General features: G+C 54.9%; 1 protein-coding gene across 5 annotated transcripts in view; it reads right to left on the minus strand.

Annotated features, from left to right (window-relative positions):
* Nucleotides 1-476: 476 nt before the first annotated feature.
* The window catches only part of GRID2IP (Grid2 interacting protein), a 41,102-nt gene continuing 15,507 nt past the window's right edge, over nt 477-26,071 (minus strand). For 3 of the 5 annotated variants that reach the window (XM_054080926.1, XM_054080928.1, XM_054080927.1), the window contains 20 exons: nt 25,194-25,448; nt 23,553-23,638; nt 23,059-23,128; nt 21,534-21,628; nt 19,901-20,084; nt 17,011-17,201; nt 15,115-15,216; nt 12,667-12,764; nt 12,079-12,196; nt 11,401-11,717; nt 10,330-10,743; nt 9,390-9,477; nt 8,044-8,121; nt 7,097-7,293; nt 6,519-6,674; nt 5,738-5,824; nt 5,094-5,223; nt 3,447-3,565; nt 2,821-2,985; nt 477-2,407 (listed from right to left, as the gene is read on the minus strand). In XM_054080926.1, the coding sequence (XP_053936901.1) occupies nt 2,336-2,407; nt 2,821-2,985; nt 3,447-3,565; nt 5,094-5,223; nt 5,738-5,824; nt 6,519-6,674; nt 7,097-7,293; nt 8,044-8,121; nt 9,390-9,477; nt 10,330-10,743; nt 11,401-11,717; nt 12,079-12,196; nt 12,667-12,764; nt 15,115-15,216; nt 17,011-17,201; nt 19,901-20,084; nt 21,534-21,628; nt 23,059-23,128; nt 23,553-23,638; nt 25,194-25,448 (3,022 nt within the window). In that variant the 3' untranslated portion in view covers nt 477-2,335. Of the gene's footprint in view, nt 2,408-2,820; nt 2,986-3,446; nt 3,566-5,093; nt 5,224-5,737; nt 5,825-6,518; nt 6,675-7,013; nt 7,294-8,043; nt 8,134-9,389; nt 9,478-10,329; nt 10,744-11,400; nt 11,718-12,078; nt 12,197-12,666; nt 12,765-15,114; nt 15,217-17,010; nt 17,202-19,900; nt 20,085-21,533; nt 21,629-23,058; nt 23,129-23,552; nt 23,639-25,193; nt 25,449-26,071 lie in introns of those variants that run through there. The other 2 variants (XM_054080925.1, XM_054080924.1) reach the window with 2 other exon arrangements.

Genomic DNA, 26,071 nt, shown 5'->3' on the forward strand with positions numbered 1-26,071 from the left:
CATGGCCTGAACGCTGGCAGGCAGGCAGCGCTTTTCACAATTATGCAGTTATTTTCCCCATCCCAGCACAAATCCAGGAGGGTTGGATCCTGCAGCTCCCTCCTGTAGATGTCAGTGGCCAGTATTAACAAATGCCAGATGCAGGAATCTTCACAGCTTAGAATCATGGAGTCATTGAGTTCGGAAAAGACCTCTCAGCTCATCCAGTCCAACCGTGAGCCCAACCCCACTGTGGCAACCAAACCATGGCCCCAAGTGCCACAGCCACAGGCTTTTGGAACCCCTCCAGGGATAGAGACTCCCCCACAGCCCAGAGCAGCCTCTGCCAGGGCTTCACCGCTCTGTCAATAAAGACATTTTTCCCAATATCCAATCTAAACTTCCCCTAAGTGCAACTTGAGGCCATTGCCTCTCCTTCTCCTTGACCTTCAGCTGTTGCAAGCAGCAGATTCAACGGATGCAGATGTACAGTCAGGAGGCAGAAGGCAGTAGCTTTATTTCAGGAACAGCACATGGGCATCAGGTAGAGACTGAACTGCGAGTATCCATAGTCCCATTATGAAATAACCACACATCAGAAGTTCTGGTTCTTTGAAAATATTCACATAAAAATACCAAAGAGGTCGGAGCTCTAACTAGTTTGGAAAGGTACAACATGTAGCAAAATCTATGTACAGCATCTTCACATTTGTGATGACAGTTTCAAAAGAACCTCCAGTGGTTTAAATATTGAATAGGTTATTAGAAAACAAAATAATCAGCTGAATGCAGTGTGCAGCATCCAAAACGGAAAGAGGAGCTGGGTGAGCATTGCCCTGTGTCGGGGCAGAGGAGAGGCGGATGGGGCCACACCTCTGGGAACACGATGCTAGGAACTACCTGGCACTTAAAGCTGTATAAACTGAGAACGCTTGTGAAAATATACTTCACTTTCTACAGCAGGGTTTAAAAAAAATACTGCAAACTGATGGTCTGATGGTCATGAGGTCTCCCATAAATAATGCACCAGTCAGTGAGTCTGTACATGAGCGGAGACTGCAGGAAGAGCTCTCGCTCTGGCAACAGACGGGAGAAGGTTACCTACGCTACGGCTTGCTGCGGCGCTGCCACGGGGCAGGGTGTTGGAGCGCCTCGGGTTTGAAAGGCAAATGATGCATTTTGCATGGGGGAGGATTGCCTCGCAAAAGTAACGCACTGTAGGTTTGCAGCCGCGAAGCTCTCGGGGCCCTGCGTCGCCCGGAGGCGCGTGCACTGACCTCGCGATGCTGCTAGCCCTTTCCTCTGGGAGGGATGAAGCCATCGAAGGATGGGTGGGTGTGCTTCTGGAGTTCCCTGGGGATATTCAGCAGGAATGACTGCTTCAACAGCAGTTTGGAGGCTACCAGGTGTTCTGTACTTTCCAAGGAGGCACCAAAATGCTCAGGGATTTCTGTCTCCTGGCAAGTTCAAATATATCTAGTGCTGATGATCTTAAACTCTTGGGAAGATTTCAACATCTTTCAGTCTCTGCCACACCTTTAAGCAAAGCTGGCGGGCAGGAAGGACTTTCGGTTTTCCTTACTCTCCAGCACAGCTGGGTAGAACCAACCTGGATCTGTATTTGGGAACACACAGAAGTGCCAGAAGGGGTCTGCGATGTCACATTGCTTTCTGTTGCCACCGGCCAGGAATGGCAGGGCAATGAAAGCCTGCAGGCCATCTCCAGTGGTCTTTACTCCACCGTTCCGGCCTGTTCAGGTGGACTTCCAGTCCCACAGTCACTGCGCAAGGGCAGAAGGGCTCAGAGAGGGATTTGAGAGGAGCTCCTGGGGAGCTGGTACTGGTGGCAGCCCTCATTCTCCCACACTCCTTTCCTCCCCGCCCTGCTCTGGCTTCCCAGGGCGGCTGTGGCTGAGCTCCAGCCCCGGCCCCGAGGCTGGCAGGGCAAGCGGTGCCTGCCTGGGGAGAGCTCTTCCCATGCCCAGGCACTGGCTGTGGGAAAGGTCTCCAGCGACTGCTGCGGCCAGTTGTGCGTGTTCTGGAAATGTGGGAGAGTGAGGTTTTGCCCAGATGTGTCTCAAACCCTTTACTCTGTAATACCCTGGAAATAGAGGATGCTAAGCAAGCTGTTGTCAAGCCCAGCATGGTGTTTCCGTCCTTGTCCCTGTGCCTCACCCTCGCATCCATCCACCATCACCTACGGTGCCTTTTCAGTGTCCAAACTGCCCCGACCCCTCGGTCTGTGGTTCTGCTTGGTGGTAGCAGGTGACAGCAGTGTATTTACAACCAAACTCAACGGGAGCCAATTGCACTTCGTTGGCAAGAAATTGTTGCACCTCACGTTGCTGCAGACCCGTCACCAGGCAAGGGGAGAGGTCATCCTGGGGCTGCGCTGGCTCTCGCCAACCTGCACATCACCGAGGGCCCGCTGCAGGGAGAGAGCAGAGAGCAGGAGCTGAGGATCTGGCAAGGCAGCTGGTGTGGACAGGGAGGGTGATTCAACAGTACTGCCTGCTGCAAACTTAATTCTCCTCAAGTTTCCCCCTGGACAAGCCCTGAGAGTCAGTGCAGCTTCTCCAAACCAGCTTTTGTTAACCAAGAACATCAGACCATGGTAACAACTGCATTACTCTCCATGGGGCCAGTGCTTGGACCATCAACCCTCAGCCTCCTGCCCCAACCAGACAGCTTTGCACGTTAGAGAAATTGCTCTTTGCAGACTCTCGGGCACACATGCTCACAAAAACCGATCTCGGTCCCACAGCTCACACGCAAGTCAAATGCTTCACTGGCGTCAAACAGGAAACCCTTTACTGGCTGGCTTTGAAAAGTACAACTCACCTCAAACTTGCTCATGAACTCTGCAAAAATGCCGAAGAAGGCTTCGGAAGTTGTCATTTTTGAGTCTTCCCCAAAGAAGGACAACACCTTGCTGAATTCTTCCATGGCTTTGTGCTGCAGGTCATCCAGGGACCGCATGGCAGGCTGGGCACTCTCCAGGAAGGACTGAGAGCCGTGGCTTAAGGAAAACCAGCCGAACTGCGGAGCTGGTAGAGAGCAGAATCGCTTCTGCTTATCAAATGGCTGGGTTTCATCTCAGATCTAAGAAAGGACCTGCTGCAAAAGCAGGCTGTGGTCACACCCGAAGGGAACCTGCTCGGCTGTGCCAAGCAGCACTTCTCTGGAAGGAAAGGCAGCTCAGAAAGCTTTCTGGCCTTGTGGCACTGGGTTTCTGCCACACAGAGGCACATGAACCAGTGGTCACCACAAAAGCTGTTTCCCGTGCTGGTTAAGAGTGAGTGGAGAGTGGAGTTTTCTCCAGGATCCCACCGAGTGCTGAGATGGTGCTTTCTTACCAGCTGGACACAGCCCCATGGCTTACCAAGGAGGCATAAAGGCAAATGGATGTTTTTTTTCTGGAGGGCAGTAAGTCACGGTGATGTTTTGCCCCTTTTACAGAAGGATACGGTCATCACAATTGCAAACCTGTCCTCAGCGGTAGCTGGCATGTTGTGACACGCCATCTGTATGTCACTGACGGTGGTGTGCAGGTCCTTTAGGTCAGCCGTTAGTGTTCTCTGATTCACTACATGAGAAAAGAGGAGAGAACAGTGTTAGGAGACTTAGGTCCGGCTTGCTTTCTGCAGCGAAGCAAGAGCAACAAGCATGGGCCATCAATCAGGGTGGTTCAAGCTGGAGGTGTTCAAAAAGCATGTAGACGTGGCACTTGAGGACATGGTTTAGTCAGCATGGTCAGGTTGGACTGCGTGAGCTTAGAGGTCTTTTCCAACCTCGGTAATTCCATGATTGTATGAATCTAAGCTGTCTGTCTGCATGGCTCTGCACAACCTGTCCTTGCTGTCCATGGTGTGGTGGACAACCAGACCTTCCTGTCAGCCTCCATCAGATCACCAGCAGCCATGCTGGTGAGATGCCAAGAACCTCAAAAGGAGCCTGGAATGTGGCAAGTGCAAGGAGCACGACAGACTCAGCGGCACAAGGGCAGTGATGGACACACAGGTATTTGGGAGGGGGACAGAGGGAGTGTAGGAGACAGGAGGATGAGTGGCAATATCCAGGCTGCTCTCTGTGGCGTCTCTTCATAGCACCAGCATTCAGAAGAGCAAGGAGCAGTTCCAGCTCCTTGCTGCCTTGGGCGATCAAGCCTTAGCTTTTCTACCGGCAAGGGAGAGCCTGCCAGGAGGGTCTGGGCTCCGTGCTGCAACTGGGTCACCCTGTGTCTGTCCAAGAGTGAAGCTGGGAGCCCTGGCTGGCACATGGTCTGAAATTGGGTAGAACGTGGCAGGAGTCTGGGCAGCAGGGAGCCTTCGAGACAGAGGTGATATCGAACAAACCAGACACAAATCCAGCTGGGAAAGCTGCAGGTACAGTCCTTCACCAGGGGTCAATCTACATCTCTAGGCCTGAGTTTTCTCCTTTATCTCTCCCTTGTAGCGCTAATTCCCAAGGGAATTCCTCACAAACAGCAGGAGATGATGCACAAGGAGCACACAGCCTGTGCTTTGGGTGCAGCCAGCCCACAGGGACAGCACCGACACAAGGGGAGAGACACCAACCCCAGCATCGTGGTGACTGTTTTTCATCGCAGCTGAGGAAGCCGGGCCATCCTCCGGCATACCTGCGGCTGGACTGTGAACTCATAACCTACGGGTGCTGTACACTCTGTACCACACGCGATTGCAGGCAGCAATAACTGCCCCCGCACTGGGGAGGCTGCACACCAGGCACGGAGGGAGACAGAGGCTGGGTGGAGCAGCCCAGCTCCCAGCTCTTCCCCCTTCCATGCCTCAGCTGTGCTAGGAGATAACTCTGACCTTGGGAACTGCTTTTACAAGTCAGAAGGAAGGGTCAGGTCGGGTAAGGGAAAGAGCCTCCTCAGGACAATCCCATGTGTGGCAGTATGGGACAGATGGGACCTCCTCTGTCACTACACTCATCCTTTTCTAGCCCCGTCCTCTCGCTTAGGACCACTCTCATTCATCTGGGCTGCCATTCTCCTTGTGCCAATGCTGTGCAGATCCTGACAGATTCCATGCCCATACAAAACCAGGAGATAGTGCAAGGGGACACAGCACTAGCAGATGTTCCTTTACCTTTGGCAGCGAGGGGCACTGTAGGAAGATCCTTGGCGAAGCCCAGGAGCTCTGGGAAATGTTGGCTAAGTGATTTGGCAAGGATGTGCAGGAAGGTGGACTTCCCATCCACTGTCTTTGTTGTGTTCAGCTATGGCAAAGCAAAATAAGTGAGGAGATTCCCAGGCAGAGGAGAGCGGGTCTTGCCAAGCACCCAAACACACGGGGGGCTCCTCCGTGCTGCTCGGCTCACCCTGCTTTCACACGTTCAGCAATTCCCAGCCGTGATATGTGGATTAATGTTTAAAGAGGACATTTAATGCTTGCACAGCACATTACACCCAGATTAGTGGTGCTGAGGTGCTAAGCAATGCCTCCCTCCAGCAGGCCAGGGCTGTCCCCCCATCTCCCACCCCTCAGTAGTCCCACAGGGGATAAAGACCCGTGTTTCTGCTCACACCCGAGTGTGGGTCTCAGGCCCCAGCACGCTGAGGGACCAGAACACCATTGAGGCCCCTATGAGGTCAGCTTTGTGCATTGATCCCAGCCTTCCCCACTCTGGGAGCTGCCATTCCCAGGAGCCTTGTAAGAGAACAGGCAGGATAAACTGGTACTTGGAGCTCCCAGCACTGGTGCCTCCTGGGAACAAGCGTGCTTCATCTTACCTCGGTAAGAAAGTTGATTTTAAAGCCTGTTGTTTTGCCAGTCTTGGGCTGCCCATTGTTCAGATAGTTCCCCATCGCCAGCACAAACTGCAAGGAGAAACCTCAGTGAAAGACCGGCCAGTGACCTCCAGCACTTGTATTGTCCCATCACCTTCGCTTTTGGGGCACAGAGACCAATGCTGTGGTAGAAGCAGAGGTAAAAAGCTTCCCTCTGCCTCCAGGATGGTAGGAATGCAGCGTTTTTTGTGCCAGGTTATTTCTGCTAAGGGCCCTCGTATTTGTGCTCAGAGGGTATCCTTAATGACACCTTATCAGTGCATTCAGTGGATTCGATGAGGTGGAGGAATGCGTGCTAAAGGCAAAACTGCCACCGATTCTCTACACACCGATCATCCAAGCACCCACACCGAGCAGCCACAGCGCACTGGGAGGACGAGGATTGTCAATGAGCCCATCAGCACAGGAGCCCCACGGGGTGCCCTGCCAGCTGCTTGGCTGCCTGGGAGCTGCTTGGGAGCTGCTGGGAGCTGCTTGGCTGCCTGGGAGCTGCATGGGAGCTGCTTGGCTGCCTGGGAACTGCCTGGGAACTGCCTGGGAGCTGCCTGGGAGCTGCTTGTGAGCTGCCTGGGAGCTGCTTGTGAGCTTCTTGTGAGCAGCCAAGCTGCCTCACTGCCTGCAAGCTGCCTGCGAGCTGCCTGGGAGCTGCAAGGGTGCCTGCAGACACTGCCGCGGATGCGGGAGGCCCCTGGTGGCTGTTACCAGAAGTAAGGACTGTTCTGACCTCCAAGATCTTAGCCAGCTTCTTGCTGCTTTTCAGCTCTAGAGAGGCTTTGCAGATGCACTCGTAGCTGGCTTTGATCTCCTCTGTCTTCTCCTGCAGAGTGGTCTTAAAATGCAAACTGCGCAGGCGGATCTTGTATTCTGGTACCGACAGCATCTAAGAGCAAGAAGAGGAGAAAAATACTGCTGTCACCATTCCCCATAATCCCTCCTATCTGGTGTTTCTCCTGGCATGTTTCCTTGTACGTGAAAGTGGAATGCTCTTGCTTAGCACGGTGGCATCACGGAGCAAACTGGGATGGCTGCTGTCGCTTGCAAAGCACAGCCAGTTTGCTGCCGCAGGATGGGGAGGTTTCACGTCGATATCCGCAAGTCACTTTGTCAACAGAAAGGAAATCAGAGTTGGGCAAAGTCACTCTGACTGCATCATGGCACGCTGTGCTTGTAAAACAGCCGACATGGTGTTGGTCTCTTCGCCCAAGTGGTGGGTGATAGGACAAGAGGGAATGGCCTCAAGCTGTGCTGGGGGAAGTGTACATGCAGACCTCACTCCTGGAACACATCCCTGCCCGCAGGTACCTGCAATACAAACTGGTCGGGTTCGCTCAGCTTGCCGGGGTTCTCCTTGTAGCTCTGGAAGCGCTGGACTTCCTTCTCATCTGGGGCATAGAGCAAGAGCTGCTTGATGTGGGAAGGCTCCAGGCGGTCCGTCTCCATCGTCATGAGGATCTGGCGCAGTTCAATGTGCGAGAGCTTGAGGTGGGCTATCAGGATGGCTATGGGGAAGGGGAACACATCAGTTGGGAGGGGAGGAGGCCTAGACCCCATGGGGGCTGGCTGTGCCTGGCAGGACAGCATCAGGAGGCAAAGCTCAGACTCCACCATGTGAGAGTGGCGTGGACTTCTCCACGCACCAGCACAGGGTCAGCCCTGGGCAGGTGAGGTGCTTTCTGCTTTCCGAGGTCCTGTGGAGGCTGAGTGGAGACCCCGAGGAATCACTCTGATCCTGCAGACCCCCAGGGTATTGCATTTTGTGCCTGGACATCACTAATGCATCAGGCTGGGCTGCACTGGAAACCACCACCAGCACCTCCTCCTCTCCCATCCACTCTGTGGCCAGGAGGCCAGAAGCTTGCTCGCAGGAGCCCACCAAGCCCTTTCTCCCTCCTTCCTACCAGGAGCATGACCTGGACAATTGGCACTGACCCTTTCCCAGTGGGTAGAAAGCGGCGCCAAACACTTACTGCGGGGCCATGCAAGCTCTTCCCCCCTCCCTCCCCAGGCCAATGAGTCACATCCCATCTCCATCCTCGCTTGTAAAGCCACCTTCTTCCCCCTGCCTGGGGCTGAGCCAGCCTAGAGGGTCTCTGGGCTGCAGGAACAGCCCAGACCAGCAGCGCCAGGCTGGGATTGCTCAGGGGATTGTGCTCATGTAGCCTCCTTCCTTTTACCTTTCCAGTTCTCTATGTGCCCAGTCGAATCTCTGGGCCTATTTTGGGTCTACATTCACCGTGTTGTTTACTTACATGTGTTGTAGGCCTTTTTGTGGGACAAAATTTCAACCACGTCTTTCTTTTTAAAGTTTTCTGGCATGAGAGTTGGCTCTGGAAGAGAAACTGAAAGATTTAATCACGGGTAAGGACAGGCTCAGCTGGCTCCAGCAGGGAGAAAACTGCACTGAAAACAGCAAAACCATGAATGAAAGAGAGGAGAACTGATGCTTTGCACACAGCAATGGCTCCGGGAGTCCTTGAATTCTGTGATTCAAAGATCTCCTCAGTGGAGGACTCAGTTGGAGCTGAAAAAGGTAAAACAAGAGGTGAAACACACAGGAAATCCCAGACTGCCCAGAAACATCCCAAGAGAGACATCGCCCCGAGACCAGTCCCTCTGCCAGTCCCTTCTGCATGTGCCCGCTCCAGCTCAGCCCTGCCCACGCTGCCGTCATGTCCCTTGCAGGAGAGCTTGGACACTCACCGGCAGTTTAGTTTTCCCAGAGGAAATAAGGCAGCAGGAGGACAGGAGCACGTCACTGTAATCCCATGTCCCGAAAACCTCCCCTGACTTGGCAACCCCAGCTTGGATGTGCTCACAGGGGTTGGCAGCACCCAGAAACATTGGTGGGTGGGTGGGCGAGCTTGGTCGGGAGGTCTGCAGGAGACCCCAGCTCCAGAGCATTGGGAAGGCTGCACTTTCAGGTACCTTTGGACCCCACAAGTAGGTTTTGGTGGGAACTAACTTATTATATGTGTAAAAAGAAAATAGTTGCTTGTGATGCTCTCTATGGGCAAAGAAATGTTTTCCGGACTTTTTCAGGGCTGAGTTCTCAAAGCGACAGAGCTGCAAGCCTTGTTTGCAGTCATTGCTGCTGCTGCAGCACAACCTGGTGTCCATGCGTGCCGCCAGCCCCGCTGCCTGGCTGTGCGGCACAGACCGTAACAAGCAGAGACTGCGCACAAATGATTGTAACACGTGGAGCAGGTTTGAGCTTCTGCTGTGCTGCAAACCAGGTGCCTCGAGGCACCGGAGAGCGGTGCCGGCACAGTGGTGCTGCCGGCTGCATGGCGATGGCCGGGCATGTGCCATGAGAGCTGGGAAGCAGCACCAAACACGACAGGGAGCGAAACCCTCCAGCAGAGTTTCACTGCCTTGATTGACTGAAATGTGGACAGTAGACAGATAACGGCAGTGAAGAAAATTAAGGGAGACCGTGAAACGATCTGCACCTTAATGATCTGCTGTGCCAACACCATCCTGAGTATGAAAGAATGCTGTGATGCTGAGACCAGGCACTGCCTCGCTGCCCACCCAGCCCCAGTTCCTCCCAGCCCCTGGCTGGCATCAGGACCTGTTCCAGGGCTCAGATACTTACTTGTAGGCTTCTGTGTCCCAAAGTGCAGCTCCAGGTCGAGGTATTTGACCATGTCACTCAGCTTGTCGTAATCAGAGTCTTCCCCGAGCTGTGGGAAGAAGAAGAAGAATCAGGAGCGCAGGGCACAGCCCAACACTGCTCACTGTGCTGGCCCCTTCCCTCCGCCCCATGCTCAGCTCTGTGTCCCCAGAAGAAACCAGGACAGGCTGGTGGCACTGCCCTGTAACTGGAGACTCAGCTGTCACAAGCCCTGCATGGAAACCAGAGCCTGGTGAACCGCTCACCTCTGCCAAGGCAGTTTCTACACAAGGCACTAAGCCCATCTGGTGGGACCTGTTCTCATTTCAGAAGAAACCCAGAGGTTGCCCCCTGTCCTCGCACCCCGCGCTGGCAGCGCTGCCCTGTGGGTTCATTTGGCTTCTGGCACATCTGCAATCCCACAGAGCACTGCCGCTCTTCATATGCTACTCGGGCGCAACAGTGTAACTGAAGGACAAAGTGGGAATTCCAGAACTTTCAAAAAAGTGAGGGTCTGAGGAGATCTTAGAGAAGCTTCTAGTACTGAAAGGGGCTCCAGGAAAGCTGGGGAGGGGCTCTTGATCAGGGAGTGCAGGGATAGGATGAGCGGAGTGGTTTTGAGCTGAAAGATGGGAGATAGAGAGGGAGAAATATTTTGCTGTGAGGGTGGGAAGGCCCTGGCCCAGAGCAGTGGTGGCTGCCCCATCCCTCGAGGTGTTCAAGGCCAGGTTGGATGGAGCTTGGAGCCCCTGCTCCAGCGGGAGGTGTCCCTGCCCGTGGCAGAGTGTGGAACTGAGTGGGCTTTGAGGTCTCTTCCAACCCAAACCATTCCAAGATTCTATGGTTTTTTGCATACAGAAAAATGACCAGACAGCAGTTTGGATCCTTGCCCCCGGCCCCGCTCCCCCCGCCCAGGCCATACCTGCCCCCAGATGGTCCCTTCTGAGTTCTCCACCTGCTCCCACCGCAGCCGCTTGACACTCATGTGGTTGGACTCGCTCCTGCGGTGCAGCAGCCCCCGGTGCAGGGGGGGTGCACAGGGTACGGGCGGGGGCGGCGGCGGGGGTGGCGGGGGCGGGATGGGGTGCAAGTGGCTGACCAGGGATTTGGGGGCCGGCGATATGCTGGCTTTTGTGGTCTCTGCCTTGGTGGGGACGGTCTGGGGGTCGTGGAACTGCAGGGGGGGTGGTGGCGGTGGGGGGCTGAGCGGTGGCGGGGGGATGTGGTCCGAGAGCGTGGAGTAGGTCAAGGAGCTGCCGTCATCGCTGCTGCTGATGTACTCGCTGCTGCTGACATCGTTGGTGACGTAGCTGCCCTGGTCATCGTGGAAACTCATCTGGGTGAAGGAGAGATGGAAGGCTGAAGGTGGCATCTCATCCATCACCCACCCAGCCCTTGGGGGGGAGGGTCTCACTCATCCCTTGACTCCTCCAACACCCACAGAGCCCCAGGATGTGTCCCCAAATGCTCTGCACCCTTCCCAGCATGGTGCAGGCCGCATGACGGATGCTCCATGGCTGGAGCATCTCTGCTACGAGGACAGACTGAGAGAGTTGGGGTTGTTCAGCCTGGAGAAGACTGCAGGGAGACCTTAGAGAAGCTTCCAGTATTGAAGGGGCCACAAGGAAGCTGGGGAGAGGCTTTGTAAAAAGGCATGGAGTGATAGGGTGAGGGAGAATGGCTTTAAATTGGAGAGGGAAAGATTTAGGCAAGACATAAGGAGGAAATTTGTCAAAACGAGGGTGGGGAGGCCCTGGCCCAGGTTGCCCAGAGCAGTGGTGTCTGCCCCATCCCTGGAGGTGTTCCAGGCCAGGTTGGATGGGGCTTTGAGCCCCTGATCCAGTGGGAGGCGTCCCTGCCCATGGCAGGGGGATGGAATTAGATGTTCTTTAAGGTCCCTTCCAACCTGAACCATTCTCTAATTCTGTGATTCATTCTCTGATTCTATGATAGACAAAAACTGTGCATTAAGCCACATTGGTGCCACACTCGCCTCCTCGTAGTCATTCTCAGGGGTGAGGAAATCATCCACGATGGTGACTCGGTGTCCCAGCTGCTCACTGAGGGCATCCAGGAATCGGTCGGTATCACGGCTGCGCGGGGGCCTGGAGAAGGTGAAGAGCTTCTTCCTTCGCGACAGAGGGCTCAGCGGGTAGCTGCGGTGCTTGGGGGACGGGGCTGGGCTGCTGTCAAGGCTGACGTAGGGGTTGGACTCAGTGCTGCTCGGCGAGGCCACGCTGCTGTGCAGGCGGTAGTAGCACTGCTGAGGGTCGCTCGGCCACGAGATCGCCGTCCCTGGCTTGCGAGCACCTGCAGGACAGAGTGTTGCCGAGGGGTCCTGCACTGGGTGCTGCCTGCAGCCCCGGCCTCAGGCTGTGATGAGCCCCAGTGCTGTGCTCGACGGGATGCGAGCTCCCCGGGGCAGTGCCCTGCGCAGCACAGCGCTGTGCTGGGCTCCCACGGGATTTGCCATCCCAGGCACTCCACTGCTCTTGGGAAGATGCAGCTTTGCAGGAGCCATCACTGGGCTCATACTGGTGACACTGTCACTGCTTCGTTATGACACCAAGAAAGATGTCTTCTCCCCCACCTGTGTGGCCAACACCACCCACCCAAGACACCTCCCACCCCAAGAAGTGCCTCTCTCTTGCTGTGGGAAGCCAGGCGCTACCTGTAGCGTGTGCCAGCTCTGGGGCAGGAGGTGATGCTCTGTGCAGGGCAGCGTTACCCATCTTGCCAGCAAAGCTCCCGATCAGGCGGTTTTCCAGTTCTGCATAGACAGCTGACATCTGAAAAAAAGGGCAAAGTGCTGCTGTCAGTGCCTGAATCATGACAGGACTTGCAGAGCCCTACGGTGACCTGTGATGTCCTGGGGACAGGACAGAACCATGGGCCCACCAGCCCGCAGCATCTCCCTCTTTAAAGGAGAGCTTCACCCCCTGCCCAAGGCTGCGCTGCCTTTGCTGAAGCTCCCCAAGAGCCTCTCGCTCACAAGACTGCAGGAAGATGCTGACAGACACCAGCCTTATTAAAGCTGGTTAATTGCCCAGAGCAGTGATCTCGGAGCGAGCTCTGTGGCAGGGATGATGTCAGCCACCAGAAGGTATTTACATGTGGGCACACCCTTCCCCATTCCCTTTTTCCAACATCAATGTGGAAGGAGTCAAATTGTTGACCTTTCCTGCGGATGCAATGGCCCCGTACACATCAGCAAAGCTCTTCCCAGTGTCATCCCTCCCCCAGTCCCACGAGGTCGCACCATTTTGGGATTGGGTGTCTCCGGGAGGGATGTGCCATCGCCAGCCTGTCTCTCCCCAGGGATCAGGCGAACCGGGACCTCCACCGTATCGCTCTGGCCTGCCAGGGAAGGAAGAGATAAAACAGTCAGGAGCTGCTCCTTCTGCTTCGGCCCCCGGGGCTCTCAATGGTCCTGACCCATCAAGACCCCTCCTGTGTTCTGCTGGGACCCAGAGCTGCCAGCCCCGTCCTGGCGTGCAGTGAAGCAGTGGAGGCTCCCAGGGCTGAGCGTCCCCAGGGACGATGCAGGGCAGCCACACGAGGCTTGAAACAGTGACCACCTCACTGCAGGCTTCCCCGGGCGGCAGCAGAAGTCACCTGGCTGTGCAGCATGGTGTGTGCTAGAAAACAAGCACAGCTGAGACAGAAATCCCACTGTCCCTTGCCCTTTCCCTCTCTGTTTTCAGTTTTCTCATAAAATGAGAGTATTAGTTATTTCTTGCTCTACCTAACTGGTAGATTTGAAGCTGCCTGTAAATCCTCAGCACCAGAGCAGGGCTGCGGTGAGGTCAGCGTGATCCTCACTGGTGCTGCACAGCAGGATGGTCGCATGAGGAGCTCCCATCGCAGCATCCCAGGGGCAGAGATGTTATCCAGGGCACAGGCAGGAGTTCGCACCATGCCAAGAGCTCTCCAGGCATCAAGATGTTGCAGCGTCACAAGCCTTTCTTTCTTCTTGGTTTCTTTTCCTTCAGCCTCCCTGGTGGATGCTGGACACAGGGACAGTCAGGGTCACCGCATGTGGCAGATGAGGTCAGTTCCCAAAACGTGGTCCTTTTGGTTGCAGACACCCCAGCAGCATCCCCTGAAATGGGGCTCCGCAGGAGACACAAGGAGCAAGGGAGGTCTGAACTCCCACGAAGGCACCAGGGAGCTCTCTTGGCTGGACTTTTATTTGACCAGCTCCAAAACTGTTTGGAAACTCTGTTTTTCCAGTTCCATCCATGGAGATCTTCTTTTTGGAGGTTGATGCCTGCGGCAAGATGAGCTCTCAGAGACATGTCCAGACCCCCAGTTTATCTCCAGGGGTGTGAAGGGCTGCCAGTAGGAATCAGTCTGCAGTCTTTGCCTTTCCAGAGGAGGGCAGATAGGAGACATTCACATTGCCTCCAACCACAACATCTCCATCCCACAGCCAGGGCCAGGCTGACGCTGGGGCGAACAGGCAGAGCCCAACCGAGCAGCTCTGCTCACACCAGCACCGCACCAGACCCTGTGCCCAGAGCCTAGCGTTTAATGGGACAAAGAAAGAAGATCCCAGGTTGGACATAGCTGGCCGTAAGGAGAAAGGGCTCTGGAGCATTGCCTGAGGAACATTGCCTGCGTTTTATAAAAAAATGGTTTGTGTAGGAAGGTGAACCAGGAGCCCCCGGGGCAGGATGCACCCCAGAGCCTGCCCAGGCTCGGGTACTTAGCACAGCTGCTCTGCTCTTCCTGCAGAGCGGCCAAGGACAAGGATGCTCCTCCACAGCTGGCAAACATCTGCACGAGCGAGTGGCTTCCCTCCAGCATATGCAGCTGTCAGCCACTCTCCATGCTATAATCACAACCAGAAATGCTCCTCAGAGGCACATTAGAGCATGTTCCCCAGGGACATGTCTCGGAGCTGGCTGCTCTAGCAGCAGCCTCCCTGATGGATGAGGAGCACAGTGCTCCAAGTGAGGTGTGACCGGAGGAAGGAGAGCAGCTGAGCGCCTGGCTGGTCACAGGGGGGAGGTTGTGGTTGGGAGGTCGTGGTCAGAAGCCGTAAGTACAAGTTGAGTGCCCTTTGCAATCATCTAAGGGCAACGGAGGGATAGGCAGGATGCCTGGTCCTGCCATCTGGGAGAAGAGGACAAAGACCTGAAGGACTTAAATGATAGCCAGTCGCCTGGGGGTGCACCTGCGGGAGCAGCTTAGAGATCCTGGGGCTGCAGAAGGCCCTGCAGCTGCACCAGGAGCACAGGATTTTCAGAGGAATGGGGAACTATGGGTCATCTCCCTGAGAAGAGGGAGGGTTTGTGCCATGAGTGCAGTTCAAGAGTTTCAGAGCGGCACTGAACCATCACCATCTTCTTCATATGGATTCCACAAACACTGTTTTCACTGTGAATTTGATGGTGCCCAAGAAAGTTCACAGTTGAAGCTATAAACTGTGCTCCCCAGAAGGGAGGGCTCAGACCAGCAGCATCAGCTCACATGGGATCAATGGAAGGGATCAGAAACGATGCTTAGCCTCAGCCAGAGTGGCCTCTTATTGGAATTGCTTATTGCAACCGTTTCTGAAAACACAGATTTCCAGTCCAGCCTCTGCGCTGGCTCTATGCCGACCTGCACCTTTTCCCTCTGCTCATGCTCAGGCACCAGCCACCAGCACCCAGGTTCCTCCTCCCTGTGGAGGAAACCCCTGCACAGCCACCCCATCACCCACCTGATGCCCCCCCTTCCTCGGGACGGGGGGTTCGAAGGCTTCCCCGGCACAAGGAGGCCCCTCGAACGGAGCTGCGGTAGTGATCCTCTGCTTCTGGCTCAGCTGCAGCAGAAAACACCCTCTGTAAGGCATGGCCAGCACTTGCTGGACCCCGCAGCTCCCCTGTTCCTCCTCACCACAACACAAGGCTCCCCGAGGCCCATGGGACTCGCAGCTCCTCTTTGAGCCCTGCACCCAGAGCCCTTGCACTGCCCGTACCCTCAGGCAGATGCTCACCCCATCCTTGCAGTGGCCCTGAAGAGCAGAGCAGGTTAGAAATGCTCCTGCCAGCACAGGGCAGGGGGTGGATGCCTGAAGATGAGCCATGCAATAGCTTTTGCCAGCAAGATCAGCATCCACCAGCTTATGGTGTGCATGAAACTCCAGCCCTGAGCTAGGTTGGTCCAGTGGGATCTGCTTAGTTCCTTCCTGGGAGATGGGAATGGGGACCAGCACCAAACTGCTGCCTGAAAGAACCACACTGTGTACTGGATTAGTCTGTGTGCAGTCCAGTGTGACAGTGCAGAGGCTCAGACTCAGCAGGGTGAAGATACCAGGGCACCAGTCTCCATGGTATCCAACAGACCAACACTCGGATAGGCCAACACAAAAAAACATCAGATTGCCATTGAGTTTGGAAGAAGCCCAGATGAAGGAGTAACCCAAATTCAGGGATCTCCAGCCATCACGCTTCCATGCACGGACACACATGTCATGAAACAGAACTTCACGTGGTCAGAGACTGCCTCTTCCACCTGAGAACTGAGAGGACCTGCGGACAACAGCCTGGTCCTGGGGGATGGACTCCTATGCCTTCCTCCTCCACCAGCAGCTGCAGATACCTCCTTCTGTTCCTGAAATACAGCTGCAAACTGCAAATCTGTCACCTTCCTTTGAGATCTTCTGGAGTTCACAAACTCATTTGAGGGTTTAAGTTCTGGGGAATAAACAACATGTAGATTGGACCATGATTCTGCACACACAAAAGCAGTGGTGATTGGAAGTGTAAATTAGGTGAGCAAATACCCAGCAGGGTTCCGTGCACAGCAGGGAGTGTTTGCCCCAAGACTTTGTGCTGTTTCTCCCTGCTGTGCTAAAACATCTGTGCTCCTCCAAAAGTCTCTCTTCAAGAAACATCTCCTTTTACCAACCTTGAGTCAAAAATAAATGCATCAACACAACATAAATAGCTTAGAACACAAGAATTTGGAAGCAATTAAGAAGTCAAAATCCAAAGATTAATACATTTCACTGCAAATTTGCTCTCACTTTGCTACTGCCTGACCATAAGCCCCTAATCCTCAGCAAACCACAGGTGTTTCTTGTGTTGCCATGGCTCCAGGTGATGGGGAGGTGGATGAGGAGGAGGAGAATTGCCTTCCAAGTCTCTTTGGCAAAGCAGCACTCCTGGGTGGGTGCTCGGCTGCTGGGGTATCTGCACTCCCCACCTCCTCTAACCATGATGCCTGTGCACATTGGCTACTGGAGACATCCCGAGGAACACCACCATCATCACTTACTCTGCCTCTCTGACCTCAACCCTGCCCCTAATCCCGCTATGTCCTCTCAAAACTTCCTAACCTCTAACAACCCAAGCAGTTTCCAGAATCCTTTGCCCCCAGAGACAACCTCTCAGGTGCCGTCTCTCCCCTCGGGGCAGAGTTTCCTTCCAAAACTACACGGCTCCATAGCGCAGCAAAGGTAACCTCCTGCCTGACATTTACTGATCAGCCTCATCTGTCTCAGGAGCTGGAAACTCCTCTGTGCTGCTCTGCATCCCGCACAGCCAATGCATCCAGGCAGGGCACAGCCACGGCCACTTCTCCCTCTCTGCCCAGGAACCTGGTGGGACACAGCGTGTCCATGCTGGACCATAGGGACTTTTCCTCTCACCTGCCAAGGACTTGTAACCGAGAAACCTGGCAATCTTTTGCTGGCAGTGCTCCTGCTCTTCGTACGTCAGCAGCTGGTAGATAAACTGCCAAATGACTTGCTTGGCTGGTGTGTCCAGCACCGGGTACACATCCACAATGAGAGTGTCAATGTTCCTGCAAAATGGGAAAGAGAGGGCTGGGCAGTGAGCACATCTCTCCGGCACAGTCCCACCACGCTTCCCCAGGCTCGGGTGCTTCCCAGCCTGTCTCCACCTGGATCTTGGCTGCCAGGCTTTGGCACAAGCAGCTTGTTTTGAAGCGGAGATGCCAGGCTGCGAGTGAGGGACTGAGCCCTTTGGGGAGTGGAGCTACGCAGCTGGTACCGATGGGGAAAGCAAACACCTGGGGACTGGCGGCACCTGGTTCGTGAGTCGGCCAGCGTGCCTGGACAGTAAGAGCGGGGAAAGAGCGCCAGAAAGCAGAGCAAAACCCTGGAAAGACATGAATCTTAGACAGCAGCAGGTAGGCAGGCTCAGAGAGAATTGGATTGGAGAGGGTGGCTGGGTTGGCAGCCTCGCTGGGCTGGAGGCTGCGTCTCAGGTTGTCTCTGTGTGTGCAGAGACAAGGGAAGGGCTGCTGAGAATAGCAGGGCTGAGCGTCTGGTTCGGTGAGGAGGATAAAGCAGCCTCGAGGACGAGGGCTGTCCTGGGTCAGAGGGCTAAAGTCAGGCTGCTTATCTACCAAGAAACTGAGGCAGAGATGATGGGTTAAAGCTCATTGCAACTATTGCAGCCTTATTGTAGGAGGAACGGTAAGAACATCTTACCAAGAGCTGGAAGGAGATCACTATGGAGGAACAAAGCTGTTGTTAACTGAATGGACCATCACTGCCCTCCAAGTGGCAGGGACCTGGCATGCAGGAGAAAGCCAAAAGGTGAAGAGGCTCAGATGCTGCAAGGCCTTCATTACTGAGGATTCCTCAGAGCCAGCAGGGAGGAGAAGAACTAGGAGCCACCTAAAACCCACTAGGAGTTCTCCACTAAATTTCTCCCCAGTTTTAGACTCATTTGCCTTTTCTGAGGAGCTGGGCACAGCTCTCAGAGGCCTCTTTCCCATTCAGAAGGATTCCATCATTGCAGAGGAGCTGCTGACACAGGTGGCTGCAAAGCTCCTGCTCCTCCTGGGTGATGACCAGGGCCAGACAGCTCATCACCTGCAAACTGCTTGGGGAACAAACCCCAGAACAGGACTGTCCTGACTCCATCTCCTCTGTTTGCCACTGGGCGATGCTGATAGCTGCATGATGCAGCGAAAGAAACATAAGCTTTAAGACCCTTCCAGCCCATCCCATTCCATAGTTCTATGATTTGGGGATTTCCCTTCTCATTGGAGCACTTAGAGGTCACAGCTGGCTTGTCTGGGACAGACACTCAATTAGGTCATGATGAATTACTGTTAAATGGAGCAGCAGCCTCTGCATGGAGCCATCCGGGGCAGCTACAGGCAAAATGAGTTGGCTCACTGCAGCCAGCAGCTCCGGGGTGGGCAGCAGTGACAGCCTGAAGACCAAGCAAAGTATGCTGCCCTGTGCTTGAGGGACTTGGGGACCTGATTTGTGATACTAGGTGTCCCATCCTTGTACGACTCTGCAAGAAGAAATACCCTGCTAGGTTGGCATTTCCCAGTTGCAAACCTCGATGACTGGATCTGCTCCCACAGCCACTGCTCCTCAGGCTGAAATGCTCAGTGGGGAAATCCCATAGAGGCAGTGCATCCTCAGGAGAGCACAAAGCAATAAGTTCTGCTTCACTGCAACAGCTTTTGTGATCAGGGGGCCTCAAGAGGGTCCGCTCGGCTGGTCCCCAAGGGGGTTACACAGCTGCGCCCACCAGCACCTGCAGAGGCAGCTTGGCCTCCTCGTGTGCAGGGGGAGGCTGCGGACAAGGAGAGATGCTGCAGGAAGAGAGGATGCCGCGGGAAGATGGGATGCTGCGGGCAGCCCAGGCTGTGATGCACAGGAGCAATGCCACGTCTTTGTACTCAGTAATTTCTGTTCTCTCTTACCATCAGCAACCTAAATATTGAGGACTTTACTGCATTTCCTTGTCAAACTGAGGATCTGCATCCTCTAATCCTTCAGGTTTTACACCAGCAGGAGCCTGCCTGGCTGGAGTATCCACTGCCAGTGTGGGATCCAGGCTCCCCGGGAGCAGCCGCACAGCCCAGCTCAGTCAGCTCCGCAGCTGCGGGAAGAGGCAGCAAGCATCTCCCAGTGCCCGGAGAGATGGCTTATTCACCTTCATGCAGGAAGGTTAAAGATGAAGGACAGAAAACAAAGTCACTATTGAATATCTTGAGTTTGCCAGGGGATGGGTTTCAACCCTCGCAGCAAGGTGGGGAGGATGTGCTCCACCGCAGGCCGGGGGCTCTGCCAGCCGCTGTCGTAACCGCACTGCCGCCAAGGGAGAGCCGCAGCCAACATGCTGAGAAGAGTGAGAAGACAAGGATGAAATGCAGTGTGATTTACTGAAAGAGGCAGAATAGGATCTGTGGCTGTCAAGGACAGCCAGAGAGCAAGAGAGCCAGCCCTGGGAGGGACCGAGGTTGCTTTGAGGGATTAAGGGGAGGCCAAATTAACCTTAAAAGTTAAAGGTCTGCCCTGTCCTCAGGCAGGATACCTGGTAACAGATGGGTTTGTGGACACGCACAGTGAAAATCACAGCTGGAGGAAACAGAGAACCGGATCACAGCAGAGCCTAGTGCTGACAGCCTCACAGCTGACGTCTCTCTTCTGCTTGGAGACCAACTCCGACATGGGCATTGCTACCAGGCCAGGTACCAGTGTTAGAGGAATGGAGCTGCTAACAAGTTACCGATGTTGGAAGAAGCCTTCCAGCGCTTTGCAGATGGTATAGCGCTCAGGTGGAGTCAGCAGGTGCTCCAGCTGCTGGTTGAAGGTCCTTCCTTGGATCTTGATGCTAGAGGGGAGGATCTCTGCAACCCACTGCAGGGAGGTGAGGGCGGAGGAGGTGCTCGGGGAGTCAGCAGAGTCAGAGTCTGCAAGGCGCAGGTAGAAAGAAAATAGAAAATTCAACAGACAAAGGGTCTTAATGACAGGTTAAAAGGCTTGTCCCAAAACCAGAGGTTGGCCCAGGGGATAGCCAGGGTGACTGCACCCACACACCACTGGTGCTCCATAGAAATGCAAGTCCTGATGTGCTGATACAGACACTGCCACCCCAGCAAAATCATATTTCATTCTGTAGGCAGCCTGGTGGCAAGGTGAAATGGCTCATCTGGAGCTGTGCCTGCCCCTGCCTTCCTCCTGCGACCGGGATCAGCTGCTCTCGAGCTTGTGGCTGTTGCAGTAGGTCCGTGGACCTGCCGGAGATGAGCAGGACTGGGATGCTCTCTGGGATCTCCCTCTTCAACTGTGCTGCCTCTGCCCTTTCTGTGAACAATTGTAGATTATTTCCCTTCTCTGGCTCTCTAAAGCCTCTGCTCAAGTTTCAGAGCACTTTATGATAATCATTGGCTTCAAAAGCAGCATCAGCAGTTATCTGTGAGCAAACTGTAGCAAGAAAGGGCATTTGCTCATCTGCACTGGCCCTTGTGCCGCAGCCCAGCTGCCTCGGCAGTGGGCACAGGGCCACACGTGCAGCTGGGAGAAGGGGCCTGACTGGGGCCGCAGGGTTCTCTTATCCAGGAAGGAATATGGCCAAGGCAGTGGGGCAAAAATCCCAGCTCTTCTTGGTTTCTTTAGGGGCACAGGAAAGCAGTTTGAGTGCCACTGGCTCTGCACTGTGAAATAGTGAAGCAGTTGGTTTTGTTCCTAGTGCACGTGCCGGCGAGTTGGTAGCACAAGGCTCCTAGTGTGAGGCTCAGGAGAGTCCTTTGCTGCTCTAGAGGGAAGAGCCAGTCCCCAATTCCTGTGCATTGCAGAGCAGCACCCCAATAATGCACTGACCCTCCTGCCACTGCACAGCTTCAGAAATACAGCGGTGACTGCGTTCTGCCCTGGGCCGTGGTCCTGCCCCACGGCTGAAATCACGCCGACAGCTATCTGCATTGCCCCCTCATCTCCTGCTGGCTCGGTGACCAGCAGCAGGCTAAATTATTCATAAAGGCAGCAGTTCTGAACAGCACAGTCCATCCACAACTGTGGGATTTGCACAGCAGCCATGGATGCATGGGGTTGGATTACTTCGGTCAAGTACACGGCACAGACTGCACGGAACAGACAGTGGCAAGGGCTGTCAAGGACAATCATACAGCAGGATGAACCCTTCTGGAGAGCAGCCAAGTCCAAGATTAAGCCCAATCCCAGAAAGCAGGCGGCCACTTGCCTTGGTGAGGGGAGCAGTGCTCTGGGCAGCATTGGGCTCCAGGCAGTGCATTAAACTCGCTGAGCTGATAGGAGGGGGTTGGCAATTCCCTACTGCATGGGGAACGCGAGAGCCAGTGTGGGGTTCCCGCAGCTCCAGACCCTCCTCCCTGCACTCTTACCGTTGGAGAAGTTGACGATGCCCTCTTCCACCACCAAGGTGGGCATCGCCCCGCTGCCCTGCAGCATCGACACCACCTTGTCGTGGGAGCAGTTCCTGCGGGGCACAGGAGAGCCAGGGTCAGGCTGCCTGCCCGCACGGCAGCTCTGCAGGCAGCAGCGCTGAAATGGGAGTTTGCAGCTGCCTTTAGCACAAACCCCCTCATCTTTCTGCTCGGAGCCAGGCGCTGTTGAGCCCCGCTGAGAGTTTCCTGGACTCTCCACCTCTGCTCGGGTCTCTGTGCTGCACAGAAAAGGGCTTCCCTGAGGGCCAGCCTGAATCTTACCCTGGGGCCAGGCTCTCCACTATAACCACAGCGAGGAATAACCACAGAGGCTGCCTGCGAGCACCCTGCGGGGCTGCAACACTGGCTGTTTACCATTAAGTTAAGCCGTACTCAGACCCAGAGGGTGAACTTTTCATTTAAATGATACAGTACCATGGGGCTCTCCTTGCCTGTCGTGATTCTGCCTGAAAAGAAGAGGCAAGGTGGGTGTAAACTGCATTTTTGTAGTGGAAAAAATTCTTGGAGTGTCCTTGAAGAAAGGTATAGGCCAGCCTGGGACAATGCCTGCCAAAATGCAGGCTCCGAGGACAATCTTCAACTGTCTCCTCTGTTTTCTGGCAATGCTGCATCAGCCAACAGCTCGCTAGATCAGCTGAAATGTGAAACCCTGAGCACTGACAGAAGCAGCATCAGATGTTTAACCTTTAAATATTCATCACTCGCTCTTATCATGTGGCCTCTGCTAACCCTTTGCTCTCCCTTTTTGTGCAGCAAGACCAACACGAGGAAATAGGGGCTGCTGCCACCGCACTGGTGAGGTGCACGCGCGGCTCTGGCTCGATTGCTTTGCTGTGCACAGGTACAGAGAAGAATCAGCTTCTGGGTGGAAATGCATTTGCCCAGGTGGATTTAAGCTTATGATCCCAATCTGGGAGTGATTCGTGGACTGGCTGGTGCTCTGCTCCTTTCAAAAGCAGTACGCCAGGTGTTTAACTCACTCAGCTTACTTCGCAGTGGTTCAGATCAGGGTCTGCAGGTGGATTGCAGTCGGGACACCAGTTCTCTATAATGTGTCTTGCATTATACGTGGTTATTTGCACAGAGAATTTAAAGGAGGAACAGGGGTGGAATCAAAATAGTACTCCTAGAGCCAGCCTTTGTCAACGAATACCCTACAGGGCAAAACCATATGCCCAGAGCAGTGGTGGCTGCCCCATCCCTGGAGGTGTTCAAGGACAGGCTGGATGGGGTTTGGAGCCCCTGATCCAGTGGGAGGTGTCCCTGCTCACAGCAGGGGGTGGAACTGGATGGGCAGTGAGATCCCTTCCAACCCAAACCATTCCACGATTCTATGAAAACCTACACTTTGGTACACAGCTCTTGGGGGTGACCAGCTCTTATTTCTCTTGCACAAGAGCAAACGTGTGAACATGCATGTGCTTGGCCACTTCCCACCCCCGGGGGCAATCGAGCCTCTTACCTCATGTCCAGACCATTGAGGAACAGGATTCGGTCTCCAGGTTTGAGTGCAGCCTTCTCAGCCGGGCTCCCTAAATGCAGGGGGAATGAGAGGGGCTTCAGCTGGCAGACAGGGATGGGGTCCCAGCTCTCCAGCCATGCCCAGGGACCACCCCCCCCCCCCCCCCAGGGCAAGGCATCCACTGCAGCTGGATCATCTGGGTGGGCTGGGCTGGGCTGGTCAACGAGGAGACCATCCAGCTCACCCTGGAAACACAGGAGTGATTTCAGGCTGTTCACTGAACACACACAATTTCCATCTTTCAAACTGAGAAGTGCATAAAGCCAAGGTAAATTGTCCCAAAGATACCAGCTGCAGAACTCAAGAAACTCCAGCACCGAGCCTGCTAAACTCCTTTTTTGCTATTTTCTAGCAAACAGCAGGCACTTATAATTTCATGTTCAGACCAGAGATGAATAAGCATCTTTGAACCCTGTGGCTGGCAGTTTTCTTACCTGGCAGAACAGACTCGATCCACACCGGGGCATGGCCACGTAGGGTGAAGCCAAAGCTTCTATTGCCTTTATAGACTCGCACAGTTCTGCACAGGAAAAAAGTAAATGTGAAATCAGAGTCCAATGAGTATTTGGCTCCTATTTCCTTCCCCAGCCCCTCCAAGGTCCTGTTAGCCTGAGTATCTGTGGATTGCCCAAGCTCTTGATGCTTGCTGTGTCACCATAAGGTCTCCTTCAGTGTCCAAGTGTCAAATTGCCCTGCTGGCCATGCCCTGCCTGCAGGGAGAGGGGATGGAAGGTGGGTGCAGGCTCTGCAGCCCCTGACGGCCACAGTGCAGCTGCCCACGGACCAGCACCACCAACCCAGGCTGGGGAGCACAGGGAGCCCACAGCGCTGAGGCAATAGGAGGGGTGGGATGGGGAGAGATCCAGGGGTGCTAGAAATGGCCCAAACAAAGCCTCAGGGAGGGCTGGGGGAGCTGGATGCTCTGGGGGCAGGAAGAGATGCTGCTGTTTCAGGGACGAAGCCACCGATCATGGCCCCTTGCTCTGCATGAATTACTAAATTCATAAAACCAGTCCTTCACATTGCATGTGGTTTTGAAGCGGAACATGGATATAGGTTATATATTGCATAGAATAAGAGAAAGAACGTGGCTTAGGGGACAAAAGATCTCGCAAGCTGATGAGACAGAGATTCAATTCAGCCAGGAAATTTTGGAAGGAGCATTAGGAACTCTCCCTGCTGGGAGGCTGATTGGAGCCAGGAGCTGTTCCCCACAGGGAGCTGGGGGAGGCAACATCACTGAGATCATTTACAACCAGAAAGCCTGTTGTAGGGACTGATCCTGTGCCGTCAGAGAGAGAGAGACTGTTCTGGAACTGGATTTTGGATAAGCCACACCAAAAATTATCCTGGCAGGAAGGTATGCTGCAGCCAAGCACCCTGGATACAGTAGGTGGATGGGGAATAGCTCTGGCTGTGCCTGTGGCAGTGCAGCACTCCCAGGAGGATTCCCCAGCTGCACTGGCAGCCGAATCCTGCTCTCTTGTTCACGAGATGGAGATAGGAACAGAGCAGGAGCCAGGGTGGCTCCTCGGCCCTCAGGGGCTGCTGAGGTCTGGCCGTACGGGTCATGGAAAATGGGTTAATCTCCTGTGCACTGGGGACTGACACCCACCTGGGCAGGGCAGGATAGCGTAGCCTGCTCAGTGCCTCGGTGCCCTGCATCCCGCCGGCACAACTGTGTACCCCCATCTCACTGACACTGGGGTACCCTGCATCCTCCTGGCATTGCTGGAGACACTGCATCCCACCAGCAGGGCCAGGCACCCTGCTGCCCACCCAGTACAAGAGCTGGCACCCCTTCACAACCTGCAAGTGCCCTCTCATGCCACGTGTCTCATCCCAGAAAGCCCTACAAAGGCAAGAGAGCAGAAAGGGTGGTCCGGAGCAGGGACAAGGGGTGCAAACAACCCCAGCCTTCGAGAAGGAGAGGGTTTTGTTCATCCTCAGCCCACCAAAGACCTCTCCTTTCCTAGTGTCTGCTCCCTTTCCCTGACATCCTTCCCTCATGCCACCATCCATGCAAAACCAGACACTGCTGCTGTGACCTCGAGGGTGTCCAAGAGAGGCGTTACCTGCGGGCAGCCCCCGAGGCCACATTGCTGGTGAAGAGCGAAGTGGTTTTCCGAAGGCTTTTGCCAACCTCCTCATAGCTGCGGGGCACGGAGCTGGCGCGGGTGGACACGAGGAGCCGCTCCTGGTGGTCCTCACTTCTGCTGCGCCGCAGGCGGTTGCTGTGGTGCTCACTCTTGGAGCGGCAGAGCTTGCTGATCAGGCTCTGTGACACCACCTCGTCAAACCGCTGCCGGTGCTTCTTGGGGATGAAAATTCTGGGGAAAAGAGACAAGGAGGATGAGTGAGCAGTGAGGCTGGGGCAGCCGTGGCCCAGAGCTCTGGATCCAAGCGTACCTGGAGAGGAAAGGTCAGAGCAGCCTCAGTCCCACCCAGAGCCGCAAATGTCAGGGCCAGGGACACCAGGTATGCTGGGGACACTGTTCACGTCTGCCCCATCCCATGCACGTCTCCATTGAGGCGAGGAGATCAGACCTCTCACAGCCAGGCAGGAGCCTTGCACCCCTTGGGAGACACTGGTTCTGCAGGGACAAGGATGGGGATGGTGACGCTGCAGGCAAGGGGACACCACTGGGAGCTTGCTCCGTCTCAGGTCACCTCCTCACTGTCCAGCACGAGCTGCTCTGCCAGCAGCCAAGCGGCCTCCATCTCCCCTACAAGGACCCCATGGGACCCTCGGGGATGCACAGCGAGCACAAGTGAGATCCCAGGAGGGAGCAAATGCGCCTGCACTGGCCAAGGGTTCACCCTTGTAACACTGGGAGATGCTTTTTCTTCTCATTCTGCCATCACAACACCAAGATCTCACCCCGCTCACCTACTCCTGCCCCCCTCTTCGCACATTTAGGGGCTTCTGGAGGAGCTGTTATCTCCGTGTGTT

This window comes from Cuculus canorus, chromosome 15 (genome assembly GCF_017976375.1).
Source record: "Cuculus canorus isolate bCucCan1 chromosome 15, bCucCan1.pri, whole genome shotgun sequence".
NCBI lineage: Eukaryota > Metazoa > Chordata > Aves > Cuculiformes > Cuculidae > Cuculus > Cuculus canorus.